Source organism: Ranitomeya variabilis, chromosome 3 (assembly GCF_051348905.1).
Source record: "Ranitomeya variabilis isolate aRanVar5 chromosome 3, aRanVar5.hap1, whole genome shotgun sequence".
Lineage (NCBI taxonomy): Eukaryota > Metazoa > Chordata > Amphibia > Anura > Dendrobatidae > Ranitomeya > Ranitomeya variabilis.
In genome coordinates, this window is record NC_135234.1 from 408,877,971 (window position 1) to 408,892,847 (window position 14,877).

General features: G+C 45.2%; 1 protein-coding gene across 2 annotated transcripts in view; it reads left to right on the top strand.

Annotated features, from left to right (window-relative positions):
- The first annotated feature begins 5,461 nt into the window (after positions 1-5,461).
- The window catches only part of ULK2 (unc-51 like autophagy activating kinase 2), a 118,085-nt gene continuing 108,669 nt past the window's right edge, over positions 5,462-14,877 (top strand). For both annotated transcript variants that reach the window (XM_077296240.1, XM_077296241.1), the window contains exons 1-2: positions 5,462-5,860; positions 12,232-12,324. In XM_077296240.1, coding sequence (XP_077152355.1) covers positions 5,771-5,860; positions 12,232-12,324 — 183 coding nt within the window. In that variant the 5' untranslated portion in view covers positions 5,462-5,770. The remainder of the gene's footprint in view (positions 5,861-12,231; positions 12,325-14,877) is intronic.

The window sequence follows — 14,877 nt, forward strand, 5'->3', positions numbered from 1 at the left end:
CAGTGCATATATACAGGAGGAGTGGTACTGTGCAGTGTATATATACAGGATGAGTGGTACTGTGTGGTGTATATATACAGGACAGGAGAGGTACTGTGCAGTGCATATATACAGGAGGAGAGGTACTGTACAGTGTATATATACAGGAGGAGTGGTACTGTGCAGTGTATATATATACAGGAGGAGTGGTACTGTGCAGTGTATATATACAGGAGGAGTGGTACTGTGCAGTGTATATATACAGGAGGAGTGGTACTGTGCAGTGTATATATACAGGAGGAGTGGTACTGTGTGGTGTATATATACAGGACAGGAGAGGTACTGTGCAGTGCATATATACAGGAGGAGAGGTACTGTACAGTGTATATATACAGGAGGAGTGGTACTGTGCAGTGTATATATATACAGGAGGAGTGGTACTGTACAGTGTATATACACAGGAGGAGAGGTACTGTGCGGTGTATATATACAGGGGAGAGGTACTGTGCAGTGTATATACTTCAACAGCCACCCAGCCCAGGCCCCCAGCACCTGTCCTGTATATATATTATATACACTGTATCTATACAGGCTGTGGTGGGGGCCTGGGCTGGGCGGCTGCTGTAGTATATATATATATATATATATATATATATATATATATCAGCTGCAGCCGCCCAGCCCATGGCCGCCCCAGGTCACCCAGTCCCAGACTGTCAGAACATACAACGATATAGCATTGCACTCACTCAGGTGCTGGTAGGAGCTCCGTCTCCTCCGATAAGTTCAGGAGTGCACACAGCCAGGAGATTCAGAGCAGGAGAACTCTCCGCCCACAATGTCACGCTGGCTGTGTCCTTAATTAACCCCTATGTGTGCCTGGCCCTGCACTGACAGTGAGAAGATGCTTGTGCCAGCGCAAATTGAAAGGGTAGAAAGGGTTAAAGCAGCCAGATGGCTCTATGACTGTGTGAGTGGGCCCCCCTGTCTCGTCAGGGCCCCGGCACTTGCCCTGGTAGGCCGGGTGTTGACGCCGGCCCTGGGTTAGGGTTATGGCTAGAGTTGGGATTAGGGTTAGGGGTGTGTTGGGGTTAGTGTTGGAGTTAGAATTGAGGAGTTTCCACTGTTTAGGCACATCAGGGGTCTCCAAAAGCAACATGGCGCCACCATTGATTCCAGCCAATCTTGCGTTCAAAAAGTCAAATGGTGCTCCCTCCCTTCCGAGCCCCGATGTGCGCCCAAACAGTGGTTTACCCCCACATATGGGGTACCAGCATACTCGGGACAAACTGGGCAACAACTATTGGGGTCCAATTTCTCCTTTTACCCTTGTGAAAATAAAAAATTGCTTGCTAAAACATCATTTTTGAGGAAAGAAAAATGATTTTTTATTTTCACGGCTCTGCGTTGTAAACTTCTGTGAAGTATTTGGGGGTTCAAAGTGCTCAACACATATCTAGATAATTTCCTTGGGGGATCTAGTTTACAAAATGGGGTCACTTGTGGGGGGTTTCTACTGTTTAGGCACATCAGGGGCTCTGCAAATGCAACGTGATGCCCGCAGAGCATTCCATCAAAGTCTGCATTTCAAAACGTCACTACTTCCCTTCCGAGCCCCGACGTGTGCCCAAACAGTGGTTTACCCCCACATATGGGGTACCAGCATACTCGGGACAAACTGGGCAACAACTTTTGGGGTCCAATTTCTGCGGTTACTCTTGTGAAAATAAAAAATTGCCGGCTAAAAAATAATTTTTGAGGAAAGAAAAATTATTTTTTATTTTCACGGCTCTGCGTTATAAACTTCTGTGAAGTACTTGGGGGTTTAAAGTGGTCACCGCACATCTAGATTAGTTCCATGGGAGGTCTAGTTTCCAAAATGGGGTCACATGTGTCGGAGCTCCAATGTTTAGGCACACAGGGGCTCTCCAAACGCGACATGGTGTCTGCTAACAATTGGAGCTAATTTTTCATTCAAAAAGTCAAATGGCGCTCCTTCCCTTCCGAGCCCTGCCGTGTGCCCAAACAGTGGATTACCCCCACTTATGAGGTATCAGTGTACTCAGGAGAAATTGCCCAATAAATTTTATGATTCATTTTATCCTGTTGCTCATGTGGAAATGAACAAATTGAGGCTAAAAGAAATTTTTTGTGAAAAAAAGTACTTTTTCATTTTTACGGATCAATTTGTGAAGCACTTGAGGGTTGAAAGTGCTCACTATGCATCTAGATAAGTTCCTTGGGGGGTCTAGTTTCCAAAATGGGGTCACTTGAGGGGGAGCTCCAATGTTTATGCATACCGGGGCTCTCCAAACGCGACATGGTGTCCGCTAAAGATTGGAGCAAATTTTTCATTGAAAAAGTCAAATGGCGCACTTTCCCTTCTGAGCCCTGTCGTGCGCCCAAACAGTGGTTCCCCCCCACATATGGGGTATATGCGTACTCAGGACAAATTGTACAATAACTTTTGGGGTCCAGTTTCTCTTTTTACCTTTGGGAAAATAAAAAATAGTTGCTAAAAGATGATTTTTGTGACTAAAAAGTTAAATGTTCATTTTTTCCTTCCATGTTGCTTCTGCTGCTGTGAAGCACCTGAAGGGTTAATAAACTTCTTGAATGTGGTTTTGAGCACCTTGAGGGGTGCAGTTTTTAGAATGGTGTCACTTTTGGGTATTTTCAGCCATATAGACCCCTCAAACTGACTTCAAATGTGAGGTGGTTCCTAAAAAAAATGGTTTTGTAAATTTTGCTGTAAAAATGAGAAATCGCTGGTCAAATTTTAACCCTCATAACTTCCTAGCAAAAAAAAATTTGGTTTCCAAAATTGTGCTGATGTAAAGTAGATATGTGGGTAATGTTAATTATTAACTATTTTGTGTCACATAACTCTCTCGTTTAACAGAATAAAAATTCAAAATTTGAAAATTGCGAAATTTTCAAAATTTTAGCCAAATTTCCATTTTTTTCACAAATAAACGCAAAAATTATCGACCTAAATTTACCACTAATGTGAAGCCCAATATGTCATGAAAAAACAGTCTCATAACCGCTAGGATCCTTTGAAGCGTTCCTGGATTATTACCTCATAAAGGGACAGTGGTCAGAATTGCAAAAAACGGCCAGCTCATTAAGGTCAAAATAGGCTGGGTCATGAAGGGGTTAAAACAAGTGTCCCACGACGATCTCCCGTGGAGATCAGCAGCATCAGCTGATGCGACAGCTCTCCAGGGGCTCCAGGAATACAATGACGGAAGGTATCCTTCCGCACTGTATTCCTCCGCCACTGTAAAAAATAGTCCCTAGTCTCACTTGTGGCACTGCTGTGTGAGAAAGTTCCCACGCAGCAATGTAATAAAGTGAGACCCTGAACTAGGGTAACCTCTTCAGTGTTGCACTGCAGGAGCCATTGTCTCCTGTCAGTGTGTCACTGGAGGTCTATAGAGCAGTGACATCACCCAATGTCAATGTTCTATAGGGGAGATCGTCGTGGGAGACTCGTTATTAATTGGACTGCGTTAGACAGGGAGTATACGGTTTATTATTTTTAATTTTTTGCAGGTGATCGAGTATGGTAAGTATGGTTAAATTAAGAATATTAAAATACTTTTTTCTGGCTGTGTCTTTATTTGTGTTTAACTCTTTTACTACTCTAGGATTAATAATGGATAGGCATCTTATTGACGCCTCTCCATTATTAACCCGGCTTAATGTCACAATAGCAAGGTGACATTAACCCCTTATTACCCCATATCCCACCGCTACAGGGGAGTGGGAAGAGAGGGGCTAAGTGCCGGAATTGGTGCATCCTACAGATGAATCATTTCTGGGGCGGCTGCGGGCTGATATTTGTAGCCGGGGGGGGGGGCAATAACCATGGCCCCTCTAGGCTATGAATATCAGCCCGCAGCTGTCTGCATAGCCTTTCTGGCTATAAAATATAGGGGGACCCCATGTCATTTTTTTTTTTTGCGGGGGGGGGTCCCCCTATTTTAATAGCCAGTAAAGGCTACGCAGACAGCTGCAGGCTGATATTCATAGCCTGGGAGGGGGCATGGGTATTAACCCCTTCCCAGGCTACAAATATTGGCCCCCGGCAGTTGGCTTTCCCCCTCTGGTGCAGAAAATTGCACCACGCCATTTTTTTACCGTGTTTTTTTCATCAAACATTCATTAATAAGCATTGGCCTTGCTATTATACATCTATGGATAATCTATCTATAGATATATTTATAAATATATCTATGGATATATCTATAGGGTGTGTGTCCATTGCACACATCCGGAATCTCTGCACCCCATATATAGGACCCTGTGATTTACCTTGCGGTGACGGAGCGTCGCTGCAAGGTAAACAGACATGCTGCATTCTAAAAAGACGTGCCGCATGTCCGTAAACGCAGGGCCGCCGGATGCGTGTTCGCATGCATAGTGGAGATGGGATTTCATAAAATCCCCTCCATTATGCTGTAACATCTGGACACTGCGGGTTGAACGCTGCGGCTGTATGCAGCGTTCAATCCGCAGCTAATCCGTATGTAATACTGAACGTGGACGCCTACCCTACACTATCCATACATCTAGCCATAGATATATCTATCCAGATATATCTATAGATAGATATATGAATAGATAGATGTAAAAATATTTAGAATTGAGAGTCCTCAGTAGTTGATACCTTTTAATGGCTAACTGAAAAGATGGTAACAAATTGCAAGCTTTCGAGACTACACAGGTCTCTTCATCAGGCATAGTCTCGAAAGCTTGCAATTTGTTACCATCTTTTCAGTTAGCCATTAAAAGGTATCAACCACTGAGGACTCTCAATTCTAAACATTTTTCTATCTACTGGCTAACACGGTACCAAGCTATATTTCTTTCCTGTATCTAGAGATAGATGTATGCATCTATAGATCTATCTAGATGTAGAGCTATCCATCTAATTCCTTCTATCTGTGTGTAATGGAGTGTGGGTTGGACAAATGTAAAAGAGGAGGTTGGACAATAACGACATCACAAATCTTTTTTTTTGTTCAATAATACATCTTTATTTAGCTTTCATAAACACATTAAAAACCGCACAAAAACCGCATCAATAAATGCATAAATACCGCACAAAAACGCAGCTGCGTTTCTGCCAGGAGATGCAGATTTTGTGCAGAAAATTCTGCACCCAAATCTGCAACGTGTGCACACAGCCTTAACCTCCTCCATTCTATACATAGCCATGTCAGTATACTATATGGACTCCTGTGAGATGCTCCGCTCACTGCTCACTGCTCACACTCAGCTGCGTCTACACCCGCACCGCACTGAGGACAGCTCTAGTCTCCTCCCAGCGAGCACCATCAGCTCAGCAGCCCTGCAGCAGCCAATCACAGCGCTCCCTGGACTCAGCATGCTGCATCTACTGCGCTGTGATTGGTCCGCTGTTCCTGCCTTCTGATTGGGTGTGCAGGTAGAGCTGGGCGGAGTTAGGAGCAGCAGCATTAGCCAGGACAAACCCCCCGCTTCCGGCATTAGCTGTAGTCTCTCCCGTTACGCGGAGACACAAAGGCAGTAGGGACGGCGCGGAGGGATGGACGCGGCTCCCGTGTACGAGGCTTAACGGGCACAGCGGCGCCCCGGCGGGTGTCAGCAGCACATGATGTGAGCCGCCCCCGGGATGGCATGGGCCGCTGGGGACACGCAGGATGCTGGCCAGCTGCTGACGGTCACTTGCTCTTGAGACAGGGGCGCCTGTGGGGCGAGGAGGTGCACGGGGGCTACTGAATGACAGCCCCGCAGCCCCAACATGGAGGTGGTGGGAGACTTCGAGTACTGCAGGAAGGACCTGATCGGGCACGGAGCCTTCGCCGTGGTGTTTAAAGGGCGGCACAGGAAGGTAAGCGGCCTCCGTCCTAGGGGACTGTCTCGCCCGCCGCTCCTGTGTGTCTCCTCATAGGGAACACACGTGACCCGCCTGTCAGTCATAACAGCTGTCTGTCCATCAGTGTGACCGCTGGCAGGATGGACTGTGTGTATATAACACTAGTAATCTGTGGGGGAGTGTCACTGGCAGCCAATCAGATGACTGCTTTCATTTACAGAACTCCTTGTGTAAATAGAAGCAGGAACCCCATTGGTTGCTGTGGACAGCGCCTCCACTCGTCCCTTCCACCTGTGTTGATCGATTGTATATTATTCCGGGTACTTGCCCCGCTGCCACCTGCTAATCCCAGAACACAGGTGACGCGTTCTCGATGTCCCAACGGATGATGGCGTAACGTTTTCGCCTACCATGGCTCCTCTCCAAGCCTTTATTATGTGGAGTTATGGGATGCCTTTCACACTGAGCCATGTCTGTCTCAGTCTGTGAATGTCCCTCTAGATATTCCGGGATCCCTCACATCACTAGTCTGCGCTGTGAGGAATGTCTCATGTTGGGGCGACTCGTTTCTACATGTGTTTTTTTTTTTTTTTTTTTTTTTTTTTTTTTTTTTTCCCAAAGATTCACAATAGGGAGTTTTTTATAAAAATAAAAAAATCAAAGTTAAACTGAACAGGACTTGATCACTTTAGCAACTTAGATATTTGCTCTTTGTGAATAAGTTCCTATCCCCCCCCAGTTGTGCATGTAGCTTGCAACAAGCGGGCAAAGACCTGTCCTTCTGGGCACGGGGGAATGGGCACACAGGGCTGACCATATCCAAGACTCTTAGGGTATGTGTCCACGTTCAGGATTGCATCAGGATTTGGTCAGGATTTTATGTCAGTATTTGTAAGCCAAAACCAGGAGTGGGTGATAAATGCAGAATTGGTGCATGTGTTTCTTTTCCTCTAATTGTTCCACTCCTGGTTTTGGCTTACAAATACTGATGGAAAATCCTGACCAAATCCTGATGCAATCCTGAACGTGGACACATACCCTTAGGGTATGTGCACACGATGCGGAATTTGCTCCGGATCCGCAGCAGTTTCCCATGAGTTTACATTACAATGTAAACCTATGGGAAACAGAAAACGCTGTGCACATGCTGCGGAAAAAAACGCGTGGAAACACAGCGGTTTACATTCTGCAGCATGTCACTTCTTTCTGCGGATTCCGCAGCGGTTTTACAGCTGCTCCTATAGAAAACCGCAGGTGTAAAACCGCAGAAAAACCACGGTAAATCCGCATCAAAAACGCAGCGTTTTTGCCCTGCAGATTTATCAAATCCGCTGCGGAAAAATCCGCAGTGGATCATTCTACGTGTGCACCTAGCCTTCGCCCATTGCTCATATTTAGCATGCATTGTGGGAGGTGCGGACATTTGGGGGTAGCAGGCCAGCTGTAGCTACTGGGGAATTGAGGGTACCTGTTATTATTAAGGGGTAAGTGGTGTATTGTTTTTCTTACTAAGTGATTGAAGGGGAACCAGGAGATGCAATATTTTAGTTTTGTAGGAGAGGGGTACGCTGTAGAGATGCCCAATTTTGATAAGCAGACCCCTGGTCCGGCATCCCGTCTGGTCCTGGGTGCCTCTGGGCCCACAAACGTCGGTGTCACATGAGGCCAAGATTCTAAACCTTACTCGGTGTCATGAGACCTAGTAAGTGCCCGAGGATGTGAGGCGTGTAAGTGAAGACCGGCTGCCGTGGAGGATCGTTTGCCGGACCAGTGCTGTGTGTGGCGAAATGCTCATCTGGGGTCCCCTATGGTGACTGTACAGACCATCGGAATGGATACACCTCAGCTGATGGGTAAGACATGCCCTGCTCACCATTCTGACTGAACTAGGCACTACAGAGTGCCATTGTTAGCCCCAGGTCAGGATTTATGGATGAATATGTAAACTGTACATGTAGTAAGTGAACATCTTTCTATTAGAACTTACCTGAATCTCGGAAATTCTGTGCAACCTAAAGGTAGTAGCATGTTAAAGGGAACTTGTCCCCAGAAAAAATGCTATTAACCTGTAGATATGGGGTTAATCTGCAGGTTAATAGCGTTATTAACCTGCCCGGTGCCAGCACTATGCCGAGTGGGGAGAACATGAACTTCATTCTCCCCGGCAGCGTTCGGGCTTCACTCACTGGGGTGCCGCGGGTTCAGTCACTGCTCTGAGGGCTCATTCAGACAGCAGTGATTTTTCTTGTATGTAAAAAATATACATCAGCATTTTGGATCACGGTTTCATGAGTGGTCGTTGTGTAGGGTTTTACAGTCAATTTTTTTTTTTTTGCTTACAAGAACATCTGAAGTTTCTCCTACAAACATCTCTGTTCTAAATTTTTTATTTTTTTTTTATTCCACGTGCTCATGGTCTTGCATTAGAAAGTTTGATCCGTGACTCTTATGAAAATCAAATACATCTCCGTGTTTGGTGAGCACCACTTGACGCCCCAAAAATAGACATATGAAGAGTCCCACAGTTTATGTGCAAGTTCTATTCAGTATGTGATTGCCCCTATTGACTGGACACCAAGAGCTCCATGTCAGACCACCCTTAATGACAACAGGAATGGTAACTCCCAGTTGTGAATTTAGTCATACATTTCTACAGTAGGAGGCATAAGAGAGGAACAGTACAATGCAGGATTATTACATGGTAACAACAAACAATACTGAAGCAGACAAGTTAGGTTTGGTATATCAGAAAGTCCTTGGTTAAAGGGAACCTGTCACCCCATTTTTTCAGTATGAGATAAAAATACCGTTAAATAGGGCCTGAGCTGTGCTTTACAATAGTGTATTTTTTGTACCCTGATTGCCCACCTATGCTGCCGAAATACCTTACAAAAGTCGCCGTTTTCGCCTGTCAATCATGTTGGTCTGGTCAAAAGGGCGTGGTTAAATCGCTGTTTCTCCCTCACCTCTTGCTTATCTTCCCGGCGTTGGCGTAGTGGTTCGCGCATGCGCAGCAGCCGAATGCACTGCGCAACGGTCGAAAAAGAGCGCGATCTGTGCTATTCCCCTGGTTATCGGTGGGGGCGGCCATCTTCCTGAGGCCGCGCGTCCGCAGATGGAGTGCTCTGCTGCCCGGGGCTTCAGGAAAATGGCCACGGGATGCCGCGCGTGTGCAGACGGAGATCGCAGCGGCCATTTTCCTGAAGCCGAGATGCGAACTCTGCTTCAGGAAAATGGCCGCCGCGATCTCCATCTGCGCACTCGCGGCATCCCGCGGCCATTTTCCTGAAGCCCCGTGAAGCAGAGCACTCCATCTGCGCACGCGCGGCCTCAGGAAGATGGCCGCCCCCACCGATAACCATATCGCACTCTTTTTCGACCGTTGCGCAGTGCATTCGGCTGCTGAGCATGCGCGAACCACTACACCAACGCCGGGAAGGTAAGCAAGAGGTGAGGGAGAAACAGCGATTTAACCACGCCCTTTTGACCAGACCAGCGTGATTGACAGGCGAAAACAGCGACTTTTGTAAGGTATTTCGGCAGCATAGGTGGGCAATCAGGGGACAAAAAATACACTATTGTAAAGCACGGCTCAGGCCCTATTTAACGGTATTTTTATCTCATACTGAAAAAACGGCGTGACAGGTTCGCTTTAATGGGTTTTCTTTCCTAATTTTGTCCTATGGTATTAAGAACTTGCAGTTAGCTGCTAACTACCTTCCTATTCTGCCCTGCACCAATCTTTGCCTCCTCAAAGTGGTTACATACTGTTCCTCCTACGATTTTGCGTCTTCATGTCAAGAAAGTAGCTCTTCCTCTTTCAGCTTGGTCTGTCAATAGTGCATCCCTGCCATCGTCGTGCTGATTGGCAGCCTGCTTCCCGCAGTTAGGCATGTTTAAGCCGCCTGTCAATCAGCATGACATTGGCAGGGACGCCCCATTGACAGAGAAGGAGCTGCTCTGTCAACATGACCTCACCAGAAGCTGCAGATTCGCAGCCCCTGACTGCTCTGAGAGATCGGCACCGACCAGAACAGTGTGGTAGTTAAGTACTATCTGGCAGTATTTTTTTTAGCCCCATAGGGAAAAATACGAAAAGTTCCAGATAACCTCTTAAATGTTTAGTGTTCCTCCACTCTTAATGTCAGAATGGGCAGGGGAAGTAAGATGGTTTGCTACACCAGGAGCTGCGTCGTTCTTCTTTTTTTCTTATCTGCAAATTTTTTGTAGAATCAACACGTAATAAAGCATCATGTCCTCAGATGTATGCTGGTCATAAAACTAAAGACAGTAAATACAGTAGCGTAAATGCTCCTTGAGTCTGCTAATAACAGGGTTGTCATTGTAAGTCATAAAATGTATAGTCAATAAATCGCTGTTGGCTAAACATCTACATTGAAGCCTGTAATTATTTGTAAAGATAATTCTATTCCAGAGGGTCCAGGCCATAATCCACATACCAATGTCCCCAGTGTCTTCTGCTGTGATGAAGGTGTCTGCCTTATCCGTCACTTACTCCCAGTGATATGGATGGATGGACAGCGCGGCAGCTTGGGGATTTGTGCTGTGTGAGGTAGAGCTGATACAGCCAGTCTGACTGCAGATGTGGCCGCAGCACATCATCGCCATCCAAAGTCTGTAGGAACCTTGTTTATTGCCATAATACTGAATTTTACGCTTCTTGTAATTGCTCACCTGCTCGATGCAGCTAGATCTGTTTCAAAACCCCTCTGTAACTTAGAATTAATTGCTAAATAATCAGTGCTTTTGGTATTTTTGTTCTTGAGGCTCATGTACAATCTATGTGCTGAAAGCAGGAGGTGGCCAGAATGATTTTCAGACCTCCTTCTTCTTTACTGCCTGCTGATAAATGCTTGCAGAGCTCTTCTGTACCCTAAAACGCAGGATCCATAAATCGGTGTACAGTAGTTGTATAGATTTCCCATTTATAGGATCATTCATGGATATAATGAATAATTTATTTATATGGTGCCAATATATTCCGCAGCACTTTACAATATAAGCGGGGACACATATAGGCAATAAAGACATTACAAAATAACACACAGTTCAGATACAGGAGCAGTGGGGCTTGTCATATATGGTCCAGCCATCAGTATAATAAATAGGGGCTATGATATATGCTGCATGATCCGGTCATCAGCCAGTATCGAAGTACGGTTACCAAGCGCTATTGGGTGCATGGAGGATATGGAGACCGATGAATAAGAGGGAAATCTAGAAGATGGAACAGGAACGAGTTGGATTACTGTAGTGAGATAATAGGCCTGTCTAAAGAGATGTGTTTCTAAAGCTCACCTAAAAATGTGTGGGCAAGGTATTAGTTGGATCGTCTGGGGTAGTGCTTTAAAACAAACAAAAAAAAAAAAACCTGGCGCAGCACTAGAGAAGTCTTGAAGATGGAAGTGGGAGGTTTGGATTATGGAGGATGTTAATCTTAGATCAGTTTCAGAATGGAGAGCACAGGAAGGGTGATAGACAGATGATGGAGGAGATGTATGGTGGAGAGCTTTGTGAGTGAGCGCAATGATTTTGTATCGGTTTGGTAACCAGTGCAATGACTGGCACAGGGTGGATGCATTGGTGTAGAAGCTGGACAGAAATACAATCCTAGCTGCCGCATTCAGAATTGATTGGAGAGGAGAACGTTTGGTAAGAAGATCAATCCCTCTGTTTTGTATCCTGTTGGTTTATATACCGTAGGTCAATCATATTTAAAAAGGACCTTTCACCAGTTCTATACTGCTAAGTTATTTCCCTTATTTTATGTCTGATGCCCCTCTGAGTATGCAGCTTTTTTGTAAATCTGCCATACAATTCCAGAGAGATGTACAGCGTGCACAGAAAGCTGTCAGTCGGCGGTGTGGATGGGTTCTACAGAGCTCAGCAGTCAGAACTGGTAGATCTGCAGCAGATAAAGCAGGGATTTTATCACAACTGCAGTAAGTGACACGTCACTGGAATCTGTATTTCTGCCCCTACCATGCTCCTCTAAGATGGAGTAGCAAAAACCTGGTGACAGTTTCCCTTTAAGCAAAGTGTCAGTAAATATAATCACCTAGGCTACATATCGCTCATATCCAGTGTCCTATGGATGTGCCATACGTCAAAGGCCTCCTTTATTTTGCTCTGTCTTCATTACTTTGTCACGTCATCGCTGTTTTGAAACGTGGTTGTGCTAATCATATATTTGTTTTTAAATCCATGCCAATGACTGAGCGCAGCTGTCTGCAAGGGATTTGGCAAACGGATCTGTGGCTGCTGCCAAGATTTCAGAGCAAGAGAACATGAAATGTAATTATTACTTTTGTTTCTAATGCTTCTGTGGAAAAGTTTGTTTTAATCCCTTTTTTTTTTCCATTTAGAAAACAGACTGGGAGGTGGCCGTTAAAAGCATCAATAAAAAGAACTTATCAAAGTCGCAAATCTTGCTTGGCAAAGAAATTAAAATTTTAAAGGTAAGCGAATACTCATTTTAGACGAAATATGTAATCTTGTTTCATCTGAAAAAAACAATAATTGCAGTATAATTACAAGTTTATTTGATAAAGGGGTTGTCCGATCTTAAGCTAAAAGTCTGCAGTTACTCTCTGACTCCAGATTTGTGAACCCCCACATTGTGCGCACAGTGCACTTTGAGGATTCTCCGGTGCAGGCTGCGGCGGTTGCGTGACCGCAAATATGTGGTTTGTATACATGTGGTCATGTGCCAACTAGATGGGCGCAGCATCACTCACTGCAAATGAATTGATCGAGGCCGGATAGTCTAGTCGGAATGTGGCCGGAAGTATGCGAATCACATACTTGCGGTCACATGACTGCCCGGTATCAGTGAATCCACAAAGTGTGCAGTGCCCACGATGTGAGGGTTCACAAGTCTACAGACACATACTACAGACTATGAACTTAAAGCCCTACTCCTGCGCCGCTTCTTTTGTGACCTGCATCTTCTGACCGGAAGTCAGAAGTAACGGTCACAAGATCTCAATACAAGATTATGAGAGCCAGAACGAGGTTCTCATAGACTGACATTAAAAAGTGACCTCCAGCAAATACTGGAGCCATCTGTCAGGCCACAAACCGCTGGAGACCGACGGGAGCGCTGGCAATAGAAGGTAAAGACGGTGGCTGATAAGTATGATCGTAGGGGCAAGGAACCTGGATTAGAAGCACCACTACAGCGGTAAAAAGACTGGACAACCCTTTTGAAGACCACCACCAAAGACATAAGACTAGAATATCCTGTGTCTGTGTCTCTAAAGCTGCAGGTATTGCTTTTAGAGCTGTTGGCCTCATTTATTCTCCTCCAGGCAGGTCTTGTTCTTCTCCCCTCTTACATTTCACATTGTTAATAAGGGCCAGTGAGGAAGAAGTTCCCATTGATCTGTAATGCTGAGCAAGGGCGGCAGATGTCGATGTCCGTGGGCAGTAAAACACCTGCGTTCCTTGGTCCTCCTATGTAGTGCAAGCAAGAATTAATTGATGAGGTGCTTGCACCATGAATATTCCCCAAGGTGCGAAATCGAGGCTTGTTGACATTCTCAATGACATTTTCCAGCATGTTGGTCAGCGCTGGCGTGCGATGAGAAATCTAATGACAGACGCAAACATTATCGCCATCTGGAAATGCCACAGTGTCTGGTTTTAATTAGTTTCACTGGATATTCAACCTCTGTGGCCGGTGGCTACAAACCTCCCCAGGTCATGTGATGGACAGATTAGTCAGTACTTGTAACAAGCCGTACACCGTGCGACCAGGACAGATTATTGTCCCGAGGACTAAATGGTGAAATAAATACCATTAATAATAAAGTATGTGATGGTTGACCTAATGTTTGTGTGATTAACAATCATTATTTTGACACAGACAAGCACATTCCAGCTAATATTGGCAGTTCTAGTTTATAGTGACCATTCATGTTCGATCATGCTGGGTGATTAATGGCCGATGTACTGCCAGACCTGACATAAGGTGAAGAATCATCCTCGCCGGCTAGAGTAAATGTTAGGCTACTTTCACACTGGCGTTAACTGCAATCCGCCACAATGCGTCGTTTTGTCGAAAAAACGCATCCTGCAAAAGTGCTTGCAGGATGCTTTTTTTCCCCATAGACTTACATTAAGCGACGTATTGCGACGGATTGACACACGTCGCAACCGTCGTGCGACGGTTGCGCCATGTTGTGGCGGACCGTTGGGACCAAAAAACGCTACATGTAACGTTTTTTGCTCACGACGGTCTGCTTTTTCCGACCGCGCATGCGCGGCCGGAACTCCGCCCCCACCTCCCCGCACCTCACAATGGGGCAGCGGATGCGCTGGAAAAATGCATCCGCTGCCCCCGTCGTGCGGCGGAGACAACGCTAGCGTCGGGAACCTCGGCCCGACGCTAGTGTGAAAGTAGCCTTACTAACATGCGTTTATCATATGTACAGCGGGTAAAATAAGTATTGAATACGTCCCCAATTATCTAAGTGAATCTAATTCTAAATGTGCTATTGATATGACATTCTCACCAGATGTCGGTACAACCCATAAAAAACCACATGTATTTTTTTCATTCTTTATATTTGTTTGTCATTGTCTCTTTTCATTTATGCACTTTTTTTTTTCTCCTTCATATGTAAATTATTTTTCATTTACCAGTTTGCAAGCTGGTTTTGCATTTTATAACAAGGTGTTTAGGGATGGCGATGCTCCATTTTGTTGGAGGTATTTTTGGAGTTTGTGTTTCATGCGAACCCAATTTATTTAATGAATACTCAATCCATGCAATTATTGCAGCGCTTCCTATTTAAACATTCATTTTTGTTATCCATGTTAAGGACTGGTTTACGGTCAGAAACGTGTAGGGAATTTTATACTGTATTCCCGTATGGCATTCACTTTTTAATTGCACTGGAATAAAGTTCTATTATTTTACCTGGATTTTGGCTGGAGGAGTTATTTCTGTTGGATCTATACAGCAAGAGGGGAAAAGAACAAAAACTGCTCTAAAGCGGGACTTGCAG